We start from the raw sequence: 21,505 nt of genomic DNA, 5'->3' as shown, positions 1-21,505 counted from the left end.
CCATTTCAAAATTATTATTAAACAGGACTGAATAAATCTGACCACTTCTAAGTAACTGAACCAATGAAAGCAATATAATATACAAGTGATGTCTTGGTTAACAACTGTACACAGTGAAAATGCAGTGATATTCCTGCTATGCATAACATCCATGTGCTAAAGCTGATGTATTAGTCCAGGGGTTCCCAAACTTTTTTGTCAGCCGAACCCCTTAAACATGAAATATTTACTTGAATGTCACGTATTGCTCATGATGAGACATCGAGACACAAACAAAAAAGACTCTGCTGCTAATAAAAATAGCTACTTTCAAGGATATTCAGAGTTCACTCTTCACAAGAGCCAACACACACTAAAAATGATAATTCAAATATTTGTCTTAAATTCTTTCAAACATTCAAATCCTTGACCTTTTTATTTTGGTGAAATGCTGTAAACTTCTGTCCACCAAAATGCTGGAAATTATGCAAATGTAAATGTAAAATGCATTCCCAAATGCATGTTAAACTCACAGCAGAGATGGCATTTCATGAGAAGCAGCATTTACTGTGAACTGAGCCGCTCTGAAGCACAGTGACACAGACTATATACATCTTTACTTAATAGCCTGATTTGATAATCATGACTTGATAAGATATATTGCTGTTTCAGTTTTGTTTTTGAATAATTCAGCAGCCCCAGTTCTATATTTTAAATTTACATTTGTTTTAAACAAATATCAGCTTTTCATCTACTCCCCCTGCAGTTTCCTCACGAACCATCCTTTATCACATCATACAAAGATTCCTGAGTACAGGTCAAGCCTAATGCTGAATTAAAATTCCACTGAAAATCTCTAGACCAGAAATATGCTTTACTTCTGGGATCCAAGCCATGAATGTTCTTCATTTGGACTAATTTAAATCCTATATCAGAGTTTTTAAAATGGACAATCTGTGAAAATACCGAGGCGCAGTCTGTCTCGAGATATCTCCCACTGGCTGGAGTCGTAGGGTAGGTATTCACACTGTTCCTCGAGCGGCACTTCCCCCGGGTCCATGATGATTGACAGATAGCCTGTCTTGATATCTGCTTGGTTCACCTGCAGGACAACATCATAACAATAACTAATGGATGACACCGCAGCCTATAGGAAAGCAGAAACAGCGAGGCAGAGGCGGCTGTGCTCCACATAATGACAATAAAGTTGAATCTAATCTAATCTAATCTAATATTATGTTGTAGAATTGCTGACTCCACTACTCATGTTCAACACTGAAGTGCCAGTATGGTTTGGAAGGCAAGGCACGGTTGATGTAAGTACATATTTTTAATCCATCTAATCCCTCCATCGCCAATACTTTTTTTAGTCAGTTTAAACTAGTCTCACTTCCAGATTTGCTGGAAATAGTTGAGCATCTTAAGCCCTCGGGCTCGTCTTTGGATAATCTTCCTCCTTTTTTATTTAAGCAAGTTTTTATTGACGCTGCTCCGTATCTTTTGTTCATCATTAATCACAGTTTAGAATCTGGCATTATGCCTGACTGTTTAAAGCATGCAGTGGTTTATCCACTGCTTAAAAAACAGAATCTGGACTCATCAGTTTTAACAAACTTTAGGCCCATTTCTAATCTGCCTTTCTAAGACTGCACTTTTGAAGGTTCTTAATGATATTTTGATATCATGTGATTCGGGTGATTTTGCAGTCCTTGTGCTCTTAGATTTGACGACTGCTTTCGAAACAGTCGATCATGCTGTTCTCAATGAGTGTTTAGAACATTGTGTTGGTTTAAGAGGTGTCGCTCTAGATTGATTTAAATCATATTTTGCAAATAGGAGTTTTTCAGTCAAGAGAGGTGAATATTACTCGAGTAATGCTTTTTTGCCCTCTGGGGTTCCTCAGGGTTCTATTTTGACTCCTTTGCTTTCTTCTCTCTATATGCTCCCTCTTGGCTCGATTTTTAGAAAACACAGTTTGTCATTTCACTGTTATGTGGATGACACTCAGGTTTATTTGCCTGTCAAATGAAATTCTGTGGGTCTTGAGTCTCTTATGACATGTTTGGCAGATGTAAAGGCTTGGCTTTGCTTAAATTTTTTAATCTTCAATGAAAAGAAAACTGAAATTATAGTTTTTAGTCCATCTGAATTTTCAAATTCCCCCAAAACTGGATTTGGGAGGGATGTCTCTGTGTTTGAAATCATGGGTAAAAAACCTTGGTTTCATTTCTGATGATGGCTTAAAGTTTGGCCGACAAATAAATTCAGTTGTCAAAGCTTGCTGTTTTCAGCTGTGTCTGCTTTCTAAAGCTAAGCCCTTTCTTTTTTTTTGATTTTGAAAAAGTAATTCACATTTTTATTTCATCTAGGCTGAACTACTGTAACTCACTTTATTTCGGGATTAGCCAGACAGCTTTATCCCGCTTGCAGCTTGTTCAAAATGTTGCGGCTCGACTCTTGTGTGGGGTCAAAAAGAGGGAGCATATTACTCCTATTTTATGCTCACTACATTGGTTGCCTGTTTGTTTTAGAGTGGATTTTAAAATTTTGCTCCTCGTTTATAAATCTCTGAATGGTTTGGCCCCCCCTTATCTCAGTGAGTTACTGACTGAGTATCAACCCACTAGATCCCTTCGGTCTCCCAACCAGGATCTATTGTTTACCCCTAAGTCGAGGCTTAAGTGCAGGGGAGATCGTGCTTTCTGTATTGCTGCCCCCAGGCTTTGGAATGCCTTGCCACTGTCCATCAGACAAGCCTCTTCTCTTAATATAAAGACATTTTTATTTTCAAAAGCATACAGTGTATGGCTGATGGGATATTTGTATGATTTTATAATTTTTCTGTTTGTTTGTTGTGTGTTTTTCTGTTTTTAATGACCTAATGGAAAGCACATTGGTCGACGTAATTAATTGTGCTATATAAATAAATTGTCATTGTCATTGTCATTGTAATATCAAGCCATGCCAACATCATGGGAAGATTTAAATAATGTTCCTTGAATCACTATGTTCATGAATAGAATTGTATTGAACTGTTATTATTGTATGTAAAGTGAAACACATTGTACTGACTCGCTTGACGTTGCAGAAGATAACAAGGAGAAGGACCCAGAAAAAGATGGCGATGACTCCCGTCCCGATGAGAATCACTATTTCTACATTGGTCTTGTCATCAGAACCTGGCAGACAAAACACATTTTTCTATTAAAGCTTATTTTTATAACTGAGTATGAAAGTCCACATCTTCTTAATTTATTTAATTCTAATAACATGTAGTAAATTTGGCTGTTTTGCAAAATCAACATTTTATTACTTGTACTTACATGTACTTAAAAGGTCACTCCACTGCAAAATTAAAATTTTGTCATTAATCACTTACCCCCATGTCGTTCCAAACCCGTAAAGGCTTCGTTCATCTTCGGAACACAATTTAAGATATTTTGGATGAAAACTGGTATGCTTGAGACTGTCCCATAGACTGTCCCATAGTAAATAACAGTGTCAAGGTCCAGGGAAAGTATGAAAGACATCGTCAGAATAGTCCATCTGCCATCAGGGATTCCACCGTAACGTTATGAAGCAATGAGAATACTTTTTGTACACGAAGAAAACAAAAATAATGACTTTTTTCAACAATTCCTTTGTCAACAGTCTCCTCTGTGTCTCTCCATATCACCCTATGCTGAGTATGTTCTTCTGTATCATCCGCGCCACAAGGATGCGCTGTTTCTATGAGTATTTAGCTTTGATTTAAAAGAAAACAGCACATCCTTGTGGCGCGGATGACACAGAAGAGCATACACAGCATAGGGTGATATGGAGAGACACAGAGGAGACTGTTGACAAAGGAATTGTTGAATAACGTCGTTATTTTTGTTTACTTTGCTTACAAAAAGTGTTCCCGTCGCTTCATTTAACCCAGATTGCATGTCTGATGGCGAGTATTCTGACGATGTCTTTCATACCTTTTATGGACCTTGACACTGTTATTTACTTGGCAGTCTATGGGATAGTCTCAAGCCTCCCAGTTTTCATCCAAAATATCTTAAATTGTGTTCCGAAGACGAACAAAGCTTTTAAGGGTTTAGAACGACATGGGGGTAAGTGATTAATGAAAAAAAAATAATCTTGGGGTGGAGTATCCCTTTAAATTTTTATATATATATATATATATATATATATATATATATATATATATATATATATATATATATATATAAATACTACTATTAAAGGAAATGTACATATTTGCTGTCATATAACATTTTATTTTGTATACAATGATAAAGAACAGATGCATGAAGGTTAGAAAGGAGCTATGTCTGTTAGGGTTTGGGGTCCTCGCAACAAACACATCTTCATAAAGGAACTAAATAAGTTTAATCACAAATCAAAACTTTTAGTTTTAGTTAGGGTGGAGTAAGGGTGTAGTAATTAAAATTAGATTAAGAATATTTAAGAATAGACATCAGTGGGTGAAGCCCTCACTATGATATAAAACTAATGTGTGTGAATGTGTATGGTGTGTGTTAGTCTGTGTATGTATAAGCTTGAACCTACTGTATATGTTCCACTAAATAATATGAATCGAGGGGCAAAGCACAATCCTGGAGTAAGGAGAGTGAACTAAACACTACAGCACCACCTGACGCAAACAAGAGGCTCTCACCGATGACTGACACAGTGGCAGAGGACTGAACACAGCCCCTCTGGTTGCAGGCCCTGCAGGTGTACAGACCGGCGTCTTCCTCTCGCACTCGCTGAATGCTGAGAGTCCGATTGGAGTCCTGAAGGAGGATCCCTGAACACATCCACAAAACTGTCAAACACACAATCTGCCAGCCAGCCAGCCATGGCTTTATGGCACAGCATCCTCTTTTGTTATGGCTTTATTGACTTATGTTTTCCTGTTTTCTGCACTGTAAGAAAAAGAATCCATCATGGTATATAGCCAGTGATACTCTTCATTCATCAATATTTTCAGAAAATAAGAAAGAATGTGAATTTTGAGCCCTGTGAGCTATATATATATATTTTTTTTTTTTATTATTATTATTATTTTTTTCATTGATGCCATAAAAAACTTTGGTAACACTTTATTTTAAGGAAAAATTCTCACTATTAACTAGTTGCTTATAAGCATGCATATTTCTAGCATATCGGCTGTTTATTAGTACTTATAAAGCACATATTGCTGCCTTATTCTGCAAGACCATATTTTAGATCCCTTAATCCTACACCTACCTAAACTTAACAAATACCTTACTAATTATTAATAAGCAGCCAATTAGGAGTTTGTTCAGGGTAAACACTTAGCTAACAGCGAATGTGTTCCCTAATCTAAAGTTGAAAACAGCAGAAAAACTGGAATGTGGAACTGAAATGTATCTGATGTATGGCCTAAAGCAAGGATTTATAGGAAACCGGAGGTTTCCATTCTATGACACGCTAACTGCAATTAGCAGGAAAAAGCAGCCTGTCCTCCCTTCTATAACATAATAATCAGATACTTGCTGCAGCTACAGTGCTGAAAGTTTAATCAGAACTGTATTGGATTTCACAAATCTATAAAATGTCTGTGGTTTTGCTATGAATTGAAATGGCTGAGCAAAAAATTAAAAAAATAAGAAAAACATTTAACACATTGTCCAGTCACACATTGACTTTCTGCTAATAGCTCTTGAACTCCAATATAATATCCCCCTTCATGACACCTATCAACAAACAGCACTCTACATGCACTGCATGTGAATTCACTTACAGCCCACTAGCAACCCACATACATTCCCAGAGCTGTGGTGTTTATTTTGTTTTGTTTCAGCTATTCACAATATACTATTATACTGCAGTCCAGTGGCCCATCTAACTTCCAATCCAACAGATCTCCAATACATTAGCATAAATGGAGTGCTTTTAAGAGTACCAGAATTCAGTTTCGTGTGTGTTAGTATGTGCCCATGAGCAAGGGTGTTCCTATTCAAATGTGCTAAGCTACAGGGAATTGCTGTGGTGAGTGTAATGTAATCTGTAATGGAATTGTTTTGGAGAAGTTTCAAATGTTAATTTGAAGATGGCTAAACAGCATGCAGAGAAATGGAGAGGAAATAAATGGAAAGGAAATCAAACTGAAAAATTAAATGTAAATTTAAAGCAGACAATGCTATATCTTCATGCCTAAATCTATACCTATTGCTTCACATATCCAGTCGAATTCAAAAGTAGGAATTCCCTCAAATTAAACTAGATTTTTATATTTTCTCTAGAAAATATGAGAGTTTGCCATTACTAAACTCATTGCCGCAGTGGTGTCCTGGATGGTTGCCAGGTCATTGATATGCGGTAACTAGGGAATTCTGAATGTTTAGTGCATCGCTATGCAGCTGTAACATGTTTGGGATAGTAGGGTGATGCTAAATGTTTTCTACGCTGCAGAAAGTGGTAAGCTGAAATCATTACCTGAAACAGCTATTTATACCTGATTTAATGAAAGGAGCCTGTTGGTATGTATTATATTTAGTTTGATTCGGTGATGTTAAATGCTATTTTTTAATAAAAACTTGTGTAAATAAGTTAGTTTGTATGTGTGTGAATTTTTTTGTTTTAATATTTTTTTTTTGTGTTTTTTCTTGTGGCAATTTTAAAGAGAACACAATATATGTGTCTATGTTTTTTTGGCCTTTACAAATGAATTCAAAGTCTTTGAGAATTAATTTTTTGCTATTTCATTGTTATGTATAAGCAATAGTATATGTGCTGCTGGCTGGTATATGGATAGGTTTATCAGTAGGTTACGTGGCAGTGGTAGCGTAACACTGTGATTATAGATGTAATTACAGATATTAATCACAGACATCCATGCAGGTTTTTTTTTTTTTTTTTTTTTAAATATAGACCAATGTAAAAACATGTATGTACACAGTAAGTACACTGTATCAAATGATTGATTTAAATTTTAGGACATAGTAGTTAAAGACGAAGGGTCCAGCACCCCTAATAACTGTAGAGAAGGACAGCCATGAACGACTAACCTGATATCTGATGGAGGGGTTGGTTATCTTTAAACCAGGATAGCTGAGGAGAGGGTGTGCCCTCGACATCACACTCCATCTGCAGCGACTCGCTCACATTCACCGTCTGATTGGTGGGGTTGTTACGGTACCGTGGTGCCTCCAATGCTGGAACGGACACAGGGAGAGAGAGAAGAGGCCTTTAGTTTTGGTTAGATCTTCATTGCTAAATCATTTGTAGTGACTGTGACATATAGACACGTTATAAAAATACTGGCCATTTTTGACAGTCCTGCATGAGAGGTGTATCTGGTTCAAAATGTACGGACATGCTTATCAGTGGACAATGAAAAGTTAAAAATATACAAAATCCAGATTCAACCTCTGTTCCAAAACCTAATGAGACCATATTTTTTAAGGAATCCCAAAGATATCTTGTTTCATAAATTGTAAATATACTTATTTCTATCCTTACTTCTAAGGATGCTACCTCAGAAGTTAGCTTTTTATATAAGTCGCAAACAGCATGCTGACAGCAAAACCGCTGACTAGGTTTTGAAAGTAGGTCCCTTAACTTACAGAAAATGCCAGTCTAGAAAATTGATCACTGAATGACCTTCACCTTTGACTGGGATGTACTTGCGGTGGCAATGTTTCTCTCCACTGCGCCGGTTCTGCACCTCACACACGTAGTTTCCCTCGTCCTGTAGCTGGATGTTGGTAAAGGTGAGCTCCAGCACCCAGTTGTTGCTGGCGGTCTGAAACGATAGCTCCCCACCGAGAGACCCGGCGTACTGGTGCAGACTCTTGCAGTCCAGCTCTGGAGGAACAGCTTGCGGGTCCAAACGGTACCACCGCAGGTTCTCATAGGTGTAATTATCTGCATTACACTTCAACCGTACCAGGTCGTGCTCAAGCGGATCTTCCGAGGGCTCCATCTCTATCCCGAAACCTTCAGGAATAGCTGAATAGAAAATGAACATGAATAATAAGAAAAAAAGGCACACATCTCGTAGATAAACCACACAACTTAGAGGGGTCATATGAAAGTGAAAAAAGTGAAAGTCGTGACATTTGCCAAGTATGGTAACCCATTACTCGGAATTGGTGCTCTGCATTTAACCCATCCAAGTGCACACACACAGTAGTGAGAAGTGAACACACCCGGACAAGTGGGCAGCTATATCCAGCACCCGGAGAGCCTTGCTCAAGGGCACTTCAGCCATGAGTACTGAGGGTGCAAGAGAGCACTGTTCATTCACTCTCCACCCACCTACAACTCCTGCAAGCACCGAGACTTGAACCTGCGACCTTCTGGTTACAAGTCCAATTCTCTAACCATTAGGCCACAGCTGGCCCACATGATGCCATTTCAAGTTTTCCTTTCTCTTTGGGGTGTAACAAGCTATTCATGAATAGATAAGATCCCTAAAGTTGCTAAGACTAAAGTCTCAAACCCAAAGAGATATCCTTTATAAAAGTTAAGACTCGTCCACGCCCTCCTAAAACGTCTCGTTCAAACATGCCCCCACATGTCTGTCACAATGTGGGAAGATTTGCTCAACACCGCACAAATGTTCACGCAAAGAAAGAAGGCGTAACTTTATTGTTGCTGCTTCCGCAGCTGCCATGTTGTGAAGACACTGTGTGTTTGTTGCGAAAGCGAAAATACTTTGTTTGGTATTCCAAAAGAGGACACGACTAGAAATCAGTGGTTAGGTTGTACTTACAACACTGTTTCAGAACAGTTCAACCCAAATATTCAGATGTGTGCAGCACATTTTATAGAGGACTGTTTCCTGATCCTGGGAGAGTAGACTACAGTGCTGGCTGTTCTGACTCACAGTCTGTAAGTATGTTTACATATTTAAAGGATTTGCCACTGATGATTCAAACGCGAGTTTTGAGCAGTGTAGAGAAGCACTTGTTGTTTGCCGTTTCTCCAATCACAAATGCAGACATGGTTTTATGTTTACGCAGCAACACAACGAGTAAAAAGACAGTATAAGTCATTATAATCCGTAATTATATCCCCACTGGATGCAACAAATGTCTTGTTAATAATGGGTTTTAATGTTTTTGTCTTGTTATGCCGGTGTTCTGACCGGGACACGGGATGACAGTATGGTAAGGGGCGTAACATTTCCATCACACGCTTAAGGCATTCGGCCTCTGCATAGCTGGCAAATCAGAGCACACCTCACTTTTCAGAACGATGAGCTTTGTAAAAATCAACGCATTTCAGATAGGGGAGGCATAGTGGGGGAGATGTGATTTGTAGTATGTGGAAAATAATGTTTTTTTTTTTAACCTTAAACCGCATAAACACATTTCATTACACCAAATACAACATCATATGACCCCTTTAAGGTATTCATGTCTCGGTCTTTAAACTGACTTTATGAACTACTTTACTTCTAAGATCGATACTATTAGAGATAAACTGTAACCATGCAGCCGCCGGCTATAGTATCACATCAGACAGTGCACTATAGATCCCCTGAGGAACAGTTCCACTCATTCTCTACTATAGGAGAGGAAGAATTGTATAAACTTGTTAAATCATCTAAACCAACAACATGTATGTTAGACCCTATATCATCTAAGCTCCTAAAAGAAGTGCTTCCAGAAGTCATAGATCCTCTTCTGACTATTATTAATTCATCATTGTCATTAGGATATTTCGGCCCGGCGAAACATACCTATTTGAAAAACTAGCGGAATGCATAGTCGATATAAAAAACATGATGATGAGTAATTTCTTACTACTAAATTCTGAAAAAAACAGAGGTGTTAATTATAGGACCTAAAAACTCAGCATGTAAAAACCTAGAACGCTGACTAAGACTCGATGGCTGCTCTGTCAATTCTTCGTCATCAGTTAGGAACCTAGGTGTGCTATTTGATAGCAATCTTTCATTAGAAATTTCTCGTTTCTAGCATTTGTAAAACTGCATTTTTCCATCTCAAAAATATATCTAAATTACGGCCTATGCTCTCAATGTCAAATGCAGAAATGTTAATCCATGCGTTTATGACCTCAAGGTTAGATTATTGTAATGCTTTATGGGGTGGTTGTTCTGCACGCTGCAGTAAACAAACTCCAGTTAGTCCAAAATGCAGCAGCTAGAGTTCTTACTAGAACCAGGAAGTATGATCATATTAGCCCGGTTCTGTCAACACTGCACTGGCTCCCTATTAAACATTGCCGTGATTTTAAAATCTTGCTTATTACTTATAAAGCCCTGAATGGTTTAGCACCTCAGTATTTGAACGAGCTCTTGTTACATTATATTCCTCCATGTCTGCTGCGTTCTCAAATCTCTGGCAACTTGATAATACCTAGAATATCAAAATCAACTGCGGGCCGCAGATCCTTCTTCTATTTAGCGCCTAAACTCTGGAATAACCTACCTAACACTGTTCGTGAGGCAGACACACTCTTGCAGTTGAAATCTAGATTAAAGACCCATCTCTTTAACCTGGTTTACACGCAACACACTAATACGCTTCTAATATCCAAATCCTTTTTATTTGATTTTTTTTCTGCATCAATTAGGTAAACCGGAAACACTTCCCATAACACCCGATGTACTTGCTACATCGTTATAAGAATGGCATCTACACTAATATTAGTCTGTTTCTCTCTTATTCCGAGGTCACCGTAGCCACCAGATCCAGTCTGTATCAAGGTCAGATGGTCACTGCAGTCACCCGGATCCAGAACGTATCCAGCCCAGATGGTGGATCAGCACCTAGAAAGGACCTCTACAGCCCTGAAAGACAGCGGAGACCAGGACAACTAGATGAGCCCTCAGACGACCACCGGGACAAGACCACAGGAACCTGTTGTGTCCTCTGCACAATCTGACTTTGCTGCAGCCTGGAATTGAGCTGCTGTTTTCATCTGGCCAGAGGAGAACTGGCCCACTGACTGAGCCTGTTTTCTCCCAAGGTTTTTTTCTCCATTCTGTCACCGATGGATTTTTGAATCCTTGCCGCTATCACCTCTGGCTTGCTTAGTTGGGGACACATCATTTACAGCGATACCACTGACTTGATTGCAAATGATTGCAAAGATACCATTTAAACTGGACTGAGCTGCATGATGACATCACTGAATTCAATGATGAACAGCCTTTAACTGTCATCTTGCATTACTGACACACTGTTTTCCTAATTAATGTTGTTCAGTTACTTTGACACAATCAGTTTTGTTTAAAGTGCTATATAAATAAAGGTGACTTGACTTGACATGACTGTAAAAATGATTTTTTTTAGGTAATTTTAACTGTAAATAACTGTAAAATGCTACAGTTAAAACTTGTTAAGTGGATGCACAGCAGCTTTGGCACTATGCATCTACGTATCGCTACGTATTATGATTATTGTTCTTTGGTCTCATCGGTTTGTTGGCATATGGGTGATTTTAATGCACAAGAAAAGCTGTCCGACAACTGTTTGGCCAAGTAGAAAAATGCTGCCAGATCTCGATTACGGCATTGTGTTTAAAATAAAACTAACGTGTAAAAGTTTTAAACTCTGTGTGTGTGTGGCAACATCACTACTTTTGAATCAACACCTGCCATGCTGTTTCTTATTTGTCATCTCTGATGAATTAGATCGCATACTCAGTTAAAGAAGTATGGAAGCCCAGAACCACAATGTGAAAAAAAAGAAGAAAAATTGAGTTTAGGGGAAAATAACTTTTTAGATTCTTCCTGAGCTTAATTTTTTTTTTTTTTTTTTTTTTTTTACAAAAATGTATGTTACAATAAATTGCCTGGAGATGAGGGCTAAACTTCTAGGTTTAAAGTACATATCCAGACCTGAAGGGCTACCATGTGTTGGTACAGACTCTGAAAATGGTTCTGTTACTGGTGTTAACATTGCTTAAGAGAGGAAATGATTTGCAGGCCCTTTCAGTTGCCTCTTCCTACGTAGAGTTTATCCCTGGACTGGTTTTCTTGCACCTTCGACTAGACTATACTCGGAATGTGCCTTCCTCTATCACCCAGTTGGTTACACGTCAAGATTTCATCCCTCCACCATTTGAGTCACAGAAGCAAGAAAGGCTTAATTTATTACACCCAGCCTGGACCCTTAATATTTACATGCACCGTTGTAACCAATGGCATAAATCCAGCCAATTGTTGGTTTGCTTTAGTGGTCACAAGGAATGAAATAAATGTGACACGTTGGCCACAAATATTGGTACCCCTAGAAATTATTATGAGTAAAATATACTGAAGTATATACTCATCCAGATTTACAATTTTTAGCATGCTTAAGAACATGAAATTCTCCAGCCTTGGCTTCCTGTTTCATAGGACTATAAATACTAGGGAACACAAAGGCCAAATTCTCTTAATCATACATCAGTAAGTAAAACTAGGGAGGCATCGATAGCACTTTTTCCAGTACTCGCCCGATACTAATACTTTTATTTTTGGTACTTGTCGATACCGAGCACTGATACCGATATTTTTATTGCATTTGTACATTTTTTTTAAATATGGGGTACAGAAACCAAAAGAGTATGCATAATGTTAGCTGGTTAACTTCATTTAATAAACAGATACAGTCAAACCTAAATTTATTCAGACACCTTCATCCTTTCTCACATTATCACAGTTTATTCTCTATAGTTTAGAAGATGGTAATAAAATATGACAAGAACTCAGAGTTAAACTGTGTCAGAACAAATTTAGCTTGTTAATGTTAGATAACTTTGATAGAAAGGTAATGTAATGGATTACAATCAAACAAAAAAATTTCAGACAGCTATTAGTATGACAGTATTTAAACAACTATCAACACTTAGTCGGGCAACCCTTAGCCTTAATGATCAGAAATTATATCTGGTCTTTTTGGTTTGACTTTACATCCTTCGTTTATTTTCACACTTAATTATGCCAAATAAAATGTATTTTACAAGTTTTTGTTACTTTCTTTGTTCATTTTTTTTTTGGCTCTATGGTTCATCATCTTTAATTTAATAGCATTAGAGCTGCTTAGTGCTGTAATCACGCGCTTTGCTGTAACAATGCAGGGAACCACTCATTATAAATCTCCTAACTGTGATATTTTCACAAATAGAAGTGTCGTTTTTTTTTTTTTAAGTTGAGACGTGCTTTTTTTTATCTGAAAAGTGCTGTGATATTTTAAAGAATCTCAAGCAAGCAAAACGCGCAGCACGTGCATGTATTTATACTGGTGCAGAATGAGAGAGACAAGTAGTACAGCCGAGCGCATTTCATCCAGGCTGCTAGATTCACTTTGCCAGAAAGTCGTGTATGCCTAGGTTGAACATAAATGAGTATGAGTACGAGTACAGGAGCTCAGTATCGGGCCCGATACCGATACCAGTATTGGTATTGTTGCATCCCTAAGTAAAACCAAAGAATATAGTTGTTAATGTGTAGCAAAAGATTGTTGAGCTTCACAAAATAGAATGTGGCTGTATGAAAATTCCCATTTCCAACTGGAGAATTGGAGAAAATAGTCAACAGATAAAAAATCTAAACCTGAGAAATCCTGGAAATCCTATAATGGGCCAAGGTTGGATCTACCATTAAGACAATGATCTAAAATAAACATCAACAAAAAATGGGTTCAACAAAATGTTCTGCCATGGCAATTCTATTCCCCTGACCTGAACTCTATGGAAAACTTAAGAGGAGATTCTGTATTGAGGAGTGGTCTCTGATCTCTTGTCAGGTGTTCTCCAAACTCACCAGGCATCATAGGAGAAGACTCAGATTTAGGGTGCCATTAATTGTGGCCAGCGTGTATTAGAAAAACAGTCTAAAGAACATTAATTTCATAATAAGATTATATATATATATATATATATATATATATATATATATATATATTATATATATATATATATATTACTGTTTACTGTTATTTATTAACCTATAAAAGTTAAAATATTGCTTCCAAATTTTCTTTACAGTAAAGTTCTGCCAACCACAGCTGCTGTTTTTTGACTGTAAATAACACAGCCTTTTTTTATAGTTTATGGTTAATACTCAAGGTTAAAATTTTCATGAAACAGAAGTTGTGATCATCTTTTCTTCCCTATTGTGAAATATATCCGAGTGAGACGGCTTCTTAAACAAGAAAAAATGCAGGGCAGGATTTAATTTTGTCCATCAGGAAGCTGTGTGTAGTGAAGATACACATATCTTTGTTTGGCACAAAAATGTTGGTGAAACTCACTGGTCACGTAGAAATAGATCAATCGTTCATCTCTTCCCACTTTGTTTTCTGCTGAGCACTTGTACATAGCTGACACATTGGCGCTCTGAATAACCAAATGGCTGACAGTCTGTGGAAACAACAGAAATAATTTCAAAGACTGACTTGTTTTCATTTGGATCACAGGTAATTCTGTCGTTATTTCTTTACGCTGATGTTACAAACCTGTATAGACTGCCTTCTGTGGAACACAAAAGAAGATGTTTTGAAAAATAATCCAGTGGGGTTCAATCTCTTTTTGTGCTCAACAGAAGAAAGAAGTTCAGAATGAAATACAGTAAGAATAAATAAATAATGACGGAATTTTTACTTTTTGGTGAACTATCCCTTTAAGCTATATACTGTATTAGTCTCTCTTTCCCCTGCCACTCCTATTCCCAGGGTCACACACAGGAAATAACCTCACAGGTGTGACAGAAAACAGGAAGAGAGTGCTGTGTTAATGTGTGTTTATTCCCTCTCCATCCAGGAAGCAAGAACTGGATGATGGGTTTAAATATTTCGAAAGTGGAAATTGTAACACATTGCCACCCCCCCCCACCACCACCTCCCTCACCCTAGATGTCAAGTTTCGGATATCTGGTGGCACATAAAACACTCAGGGTTCAGGTTGCGGGCACATAAATTTGGTTCGGACATTCATGGGAAACCTTCAGGAAATAAGAATAATTCAAACAGGAAGCGAACCTTTTCTTTCCCATCCACCATCTCAGTCAAAATTTCAATACTCTCGATAGGATTGACAGCGTCTTCAGGATCCAAACCTATCCAGTTTTGACAGACGGGGATCTTGTCTCGTTGACCCCTTCGACCCCTGTGAAAATATAAACACAACTATGAATACCACTGAACATGTTTACAAAATATCTGTGGACAAAACATCAGTGTCATTGCATTTATAAACTCTAAGAATATTACTCTCTAACGTTTGTGTGGGAATGAGAAAAAGGGAGGGAGAGCGGGAATATCAGATGCAGGATGCACACATTGACAGTTCCCACACCAGGAAGAGCTTTTAGATGCGTCTGTCTTCCTGTGTGTGATGAGAGCTAAGTAAGGAACGACAAATGAAGGCCACACACAAGCGTTAGCCTTTAAAACCATTTAAAAGAATTAACACAATGGGTCTGTTGCAAAACATAGTTAGCAGTCTACCTAGAAAGCATTTTAAGGCATCATACAGCATGGTATGGTATTGAATGAAATCACATTCCAGGGGGCTCCCAATCTGACCAGGGCCCTTAGAATCATCCATCCTCCCCTCCTTTCCCAACCTTACACACAGTATAAGGCAGTGAAATAATAAAATAAACTTCCAAACTGGCAAGAGATGTCATAAATATATTGTTTATAAAGTATAATATATATATAAAAAAAAACATTTAATCTAATTAAAAATTATTATTTTTACCCAATTTGCGTGTGCTCCTTTGAAAAGAAGGCAATTGCAGAATACACTGTACTGAACTTAGTCAAAAAATATGTATCCAAGGTACATATATTGGAATTTAATAAAATAAATATAGCATGTTTACAATATTTAAAACATATCTTTTGACTTGTCTTGCCATCTTGGAAATTTTTTTTCACTGAGCTTGTTGCAGTGCATTCTTCGATTGCCTTTTCTGCCAAGGATACTCACAGTGCTGTCTTAAGAAGGTATCTTAAAAAGCAGCATATTCATAATATCTCCTGACCCCTTCGCAATCTTCTATGATTGTATTCATTCAGCTAGTAGCAATGCATTATGGACATACACTGCTAACTATATAAGTGATAAAATATATTGTATCTATATTACTGTTCACACCAATAGATGATAGAAGTTCTATTCATTATAAGTGCACACTGAAGTTTTGTCTTCTGCTGCCTTAAATGTTCAATATTTTGATTTTAATTGCCTGTTAATGTTTGAAAATCATTTTGTAAGCAATTCCAACAATATAGTTCCTTAGTGTCATTAAGGTTATAGTTGTGATGTGGACTTTGCTATTTTCATAGAATTAGAATGGTTACTTGCACGTACTGTAAATTTGAGAAACTACATTTAACACCAAGCATGATAACTTTCCACACACGCAAAGTTGGCATGAGTCATGCAGCACCAAAAAAAAAAAATAAATAAATAACTGCTTAGGACATAGATTGCATAGCCAACTGCATAGCCAATTTTTATTAAAATCCCATCATGCCAGCTGTGAATTACCCATATAATGCTTTAAAAACTGTCTAGGTAGGCGGCTCACTTGGTTTTGGAATGTTGCTAATATCTACACCCTCAGAGTACAACGCACAGCCTGATATCAAGAAATAATAACTGCTGATAAATATATAATGCACTCTGAATGCTGGTCAGAGTGTGATCAAGGACTCTAGGCCTCAGCTGTGAGATGGGAATTGCTGTTCGCCTCCGGCTCTCTCTGGACCTGTCTGAATTATTCAGTTGTTGCCCATAGTGCAATCCCTCTGCCCCAGACTCTAGAAGCGACTCAAACCACAGAGAAGATCCAAGGCGTCCTCTTTCAGGGCCAGAGGATGCTTGAATGAATCTGTCTCTGTGTTTCCTGTTGTTTAGACGACAGGCCTCTGTCCTTCACACTGTGCTCTCTCCAAGCTGAACACTATAAATATCCCTAATGCCCTCCTAACCTCCCCAGCTTCCCCAGCTGCCTTATCTCCAGTCAACAAGGAAGAAAAGCTGCCACCACGCCGCACACTCCGACTTTACTGCAGGAAAAATAAACAAGGCTCCTGAAAACACGGGAAAGAGCGTCTCCAGTAAGAGACTGTGGGCACATTGCCAAAAGGGACAAAGACTATCCACTCTGAACTCAACATGAACCCCAAGCACTGGTGTTTAACATTCGCTAGTGATTTCGACAGCTTCGCCAGATCAACTAATACTCCCATTGATCCAGTGTTGACACTGGGAGCGAAATCCCTTCAGAGCGGCAACATCCTGAGACCTGAGATGTTTGGAGTACCTCTTAACCTCTCAACATTCACTTTGGATGAAAGCATCTGCTAAATGCATAAATACAATTCTCAGCCCTACGACATGAATTCTTGGTTTTTAGCATGATTCAGAAAATGTGTCAGATGTGGCGTGTCGATCCAGTGGTTTCTTACAGGGTTCTGCGGGTGCTGTTGAGACCGCAGGGGCTCCACGGCCTCCACTGCCAGGTGATGGTGGCTGGAGGGGTCCCGGTGGCGGTGCAGGTAAGTGTCTGGCGACTGCTCCTCCTGTAGGGGTTAGTAGGTGTTGCTGCCTCCTTCTCATGGATCTGAGGAGGAACTAACCATGCAAATCAAGAAATGTAAGACAAATATCACTATAAGACTTTAGAATAAGTTTCCATTTGTCACCATTAGTGAATTAAATTAGTTAATATGAACCAGCAATAAAAACGTACTAATTAATCATAGTTCACGTTAATTTCAAAATTTACCTGAGCTAACCTGAGCTAACATGAACCAACTACTAACTACCAGAACAAAAAAGTTATTTTAAATTGCAATATTAATTAGCATTATCACAGTTTTTACTGTATTTTGTATCAACGAGACTTCTTTCTAAAACCTGTGGAATCATGTTAATGATTCCAAACCATTGACCGGTACTGTATCTACTTAGCGACCTCAGCCATGATGTCTTAAAATTTTAGTCCATGCTTTTTAGCTTCCACCTTCCACCATAGTGCAGGAAAAGAAAAATGCATATACAAGAAGGTTTTTCATGCATTAATTTTCATCTTCATTCACTTGAAGAATCATCATTATACTGCACCTACAATCTTTCTGTTTCCAGCTTAGATTTTTAACCACCAAGGTACAGTAACCCTGATTTCTATTTAATAATGGGTCAACCTAATACAAAACTGCAGATATTTCATATAAACATCATTGAAAAAGTTACCATTGACTATGAGAGTAAAGTTTAGTCTTTTCTCCAGGGCTGCACGTGTGTTTTTCAGGACCACAGTGTATTCTCCAGCATCCTGCTTACACACCTCCCTGATCTCCAGACCATGCTGCTGGACCCTAAACCGGCTGAACTCTGGCCGTCTGGTGATCAGTTTGCCATTCTTATACCTGCACACATATAGATGTTATAGTGTTTGGATAAGTATATGCACATTCATAACTATTTTTAAAGATGAAACGTGTCCATGACATTTTGTTTCCATAATGTGACATTCATCAAGAAGAAAAATTTTATTCTTTAAGGATTTATTGGATGGTAAACGTCTCTATTTGAGGGCCTGGTGGTCAGCCAAAGCTGTTTCAGAAGTGGAGCAAGATGATGTAATTTGATGACCGATTACATTGATATAAAAAATACATTCAGATTATATGGCAAACAAAGGGTTCACAAGTTGCTCATGTATGTTGGACATGTAGCTTGACTTTTTACCATTGTGTTTCTGGTAAGGGGTACGCTGACACTTCCACAGGCAGCCAGACAGATTTCTGTCCTTCTTTTGCCTCTATAACTGATCCATTCCTGAAGTCCAACCTGATGAAAGGTTTCTCTGTGGAATTATGGAAGAAGAACTGTTACATTAGCAGTAATTTATGGTTTGTGTTTAACTATATATTATAATATTTCCATTTATAGTAGTACAGGTGTAGTTATTTTGTTACCTACCATGAACTAAGACTACAGTAATAAGCTCTCGTTTCGCCTCCACACTTCTGGCAGAGCAGGTGTAATAACCGCTATCATCCACATGAACGTTTCGGATTGTGAGGATGCTAGAGGCTTCCGCGGCTTTGTCCAGGCTGTTACGCACAGATTGAAAACTCGCCAGCCTGTTCTCCTGTCCGCACAGTGCCATAAAATATCTGATTAGTGGTCTGCCTTTTGTGTACTTATTGTGTACACTTGGTATTTGAGACATCACCAATTAAGATGCTACATACTACCACCTATAACTAGCTTTTCCCTCATTTTGAAAGGTCACTAGAATGACTATACCACAGTTATAGATCACTGTGAGTTATACTGGCACAGTGAAGTCTAAACGAAATATAAGAAATATAGCACTTTATTTTAAGGACCAATTCTCACTATTAACTAGCTGCTTATTAGTTCACCCAAAAATGAAAATGTGATGTTTATCTGCTTACCCCCAGGGCATCCAAGATGTAGGTGACTTTGTTTCTTAAGTAGAACACAAACCAAGATTTTTAGCTCAAACAGTTGCAGTCTGTCAGTCATATAATGTAAGTGGATGGGAATCACAGCTAAAACATACAATAAAACGAAAAAAAAAAAACATACACAAACAAAACTAAATTACACCCTGTTTAATGAGTTTTAACAGTAAGATTTCTAACAGTTCGGACACTGCATGAATCAGAGTTAAAAAAAAAAAAAAATGATATAAATACTGTTCAGTTTCTTGCACAGACCGATTGTTTTGTGTCTTTACACATCAATGTATCGTCATGAGCTGCAGGGTTTAATTTGGTTTTGTGTATGTATTTTATTTTATTTTTTTATTGTATTTTTTAACCATGATTCCCATCCACTTACATTATAAGACTGATAGACTGCAACAGTTTGAGCTAAAAATCTTGGTTTGTGTTCTACTGAAGAAACAAAGTCATCTTGGATGCCCTGGGGGAAAGCAGATAAACATCACATTTTCTTTTTTTGGTGAACTATCCCATGAATCCACTCCATACTTAAACTTAACAACTACTGTACTAACTATTAATAAGCAGCAAATTAGGAGTTTGTTCAGGGAAAACTCTTAGTTAATATTAGTTAATAGTGTTACGGAAATATATTATAAATATATGTAATATAAGATATGAATATATAAAATATAAGAAATAGAGGCCCATTTTTTCTAACATTGAGATTTTTTGCAATGTGCCAATATTTATGCCAATTTAACATTTTATTTTTAATGCATAAAAATGCATGATTTATACAGTTCTAAAGAAGTACTTGTACATAATGCAAAAAAAAAAAATAAATAAACAAATACATAAAATAAAATAAAAATACGCTTTATTTCTTTATGCAAAATACACTTTTTAGGCAAAATGTGACCTGAACATGAATTGCATGACTCCAGTACACAAGAGATGCATATCTAAGGCTGATGCAGAAATGAAATCCTGGACTACTGAGACAGTGGAAATAATAACTGGATAGATGTATGAGTGGCCACAGACAAGCACATGAGTGTGGGAGAATGATGAATATGACAGTTTGCTTATATTAGCAGAGATTTTTTACTTTAGAAAGCAAACACACCAAAGCTGCTGCATTTTTGTTCACAGCCCAATACCATCACAAATTAATTAGATAAAGGCCATTTATTCTGAATTGGACAAGTCATGTTCTTTTTTGTAGTTCAGTCAGAAAGAGTTGATTATTCTGATAACTGTAAATATGCAGTGTGGCCTGGTAATTACCTTCTGGCCTGGGTAGTCCCATTGGAATTCCACACCAGTATTGAACTCGACCAGCGCTGTGCAGTTCAGCTCCAGAGCCTCCCCCTGCATCAGCTCCACAGGCGAGTCCTCAGGAAACAGCTTGAACTCATAAAACTTCTGTCCTGTTGGGTGTTGCAAACATGGACTTGTCAGCACTTTTCAAGTTATTGGATCCATGGATGTAGTATGTGTAGCATTGCTGTCTCCTCAATGATACTAGGGTGTTGTGAGTGGTTGCCAGGGCGCTGTTATGTGGTTGTTAGATGCACTGGGCTTTTTTTAATGTACTGATATACAGTACCGCTTAAGTGAGTAAGCAATGTCCTTGTTGAAGTGTAATTACACAAATAAATACTGAGTAATATTAATTAACAGCAGGGTTTGGTTCAGGGTTAGTTGCTTGTAATTATGCATTGTACTTTACTGTTATTACTGTAGTAACGAGAACACTGTGAAATAAAGTGTTACTGATTTTGGCCAGTTTTATAATCTTCTGTGTGAAAATGCCAGTCTTACTGTTTTAAAAAATTATTTGACCCACATTATTTGAGGTATGAACCACAAACAATGCGGACCGTGTTATGTGTTGAGTTTACAAGTGTTCTCAGCAAATGTTAAAATATTGTAAAATTACAGGATCTGGCATTGAATGACGTGTTTCAATAAAAGGTATTCTTTACTGTGGCCCTTTCTGTTTGTGTGTGTGTGTGTGTGTGTGTGTGTGTGTGTGTGTGTGTGTGTGTGTGTGTGTGTGTGTGTGTGTGTGTGATCAGCGTAAGTAGTAATAACCTCATTAATCT

At 37.7% G+C, this 21,505-nt stretch overlaps 1 protein-coding gene across 2 annotated transcripts in view; it reads right to left on the bottom strand.

Annotated features, from left to right (window-relative positions):
• LOC109102888 (vascular endothelial growth factor receptor 3-like) overlaps positions 1-21,505 on the bottom strand; it is a 53,853-nt gene that overhangs the window by 6,381 nt on the left and 25,967 nt on the right. The window contains exons 6-17 of one of the 2 annotated variants that reach the window (XM_042769698.1): positions 20,685-20,827; positions 18,901-19,072; positions 18,667-18,784; positions 18,169-18,344; positions 17,382-17,547; positions 14,940-15,066; positions 14,214-14,322; positions 7,609-7,950; positions 7,008-7,154; positions 4,649-4,780; positions 3,052-3,158; positions 946-1,081 (exon numbers count right to left, since the gene is read on the bottom strand). In XM_042769698.1, the coding sequence (XP_042625632.1) occupies positions 946-1,081; positions 3,052-3,158; positions 4,649-4,780; positions 7,008-7,154; positions 7,609-7,950; positions 14,214-14,322; positions 14,940-15,066; positions 17,382-17,547; positions 18,169-18,344; positions 18,667-18,784; positions 18,901-19,072; positions 20,685-20,827 (1,875 nt within the window). The remainder of the gene's footprint in view (positions 1-945; positions 1,082-3,051; positions 3,159-4,648; positions 4,781-7,007; positions 7,155-7,608; positions 7,951-14,213; positions 14,323-14,939; positions 15,067-17,381; positions 17,548-18,168; positions 18,345-18,666; positions 18,785-18,900; positions 19,073-20,684; positions 20,828-21,505) is intronic. The other variant, XM_042769699.1, reaches the window with a different exon arrangement.

The sequence above is a fragment of the Cyprinus carpio genome, chromosome A14 (assembly GCF_018340385.1).
Source record: "Cyprinus carpio isolate SPL01 chromosome A14, ASM1834038v1, whole genome shotgun sequence".
In the NCBI taxonomy this organism is placed as follows: domain Eukaryota; kingdom Metazoa; phylum Chordata; class Actinopteri; order Cypriniformes; family Cyprinidae; genus Cyprinus; species Cyprinus carpio.
The sequence above is the reverse complement of the archived record's forward strand: the minus strand, read 5'-3'. Positions and strand labels throughout refer to the sequence as shown.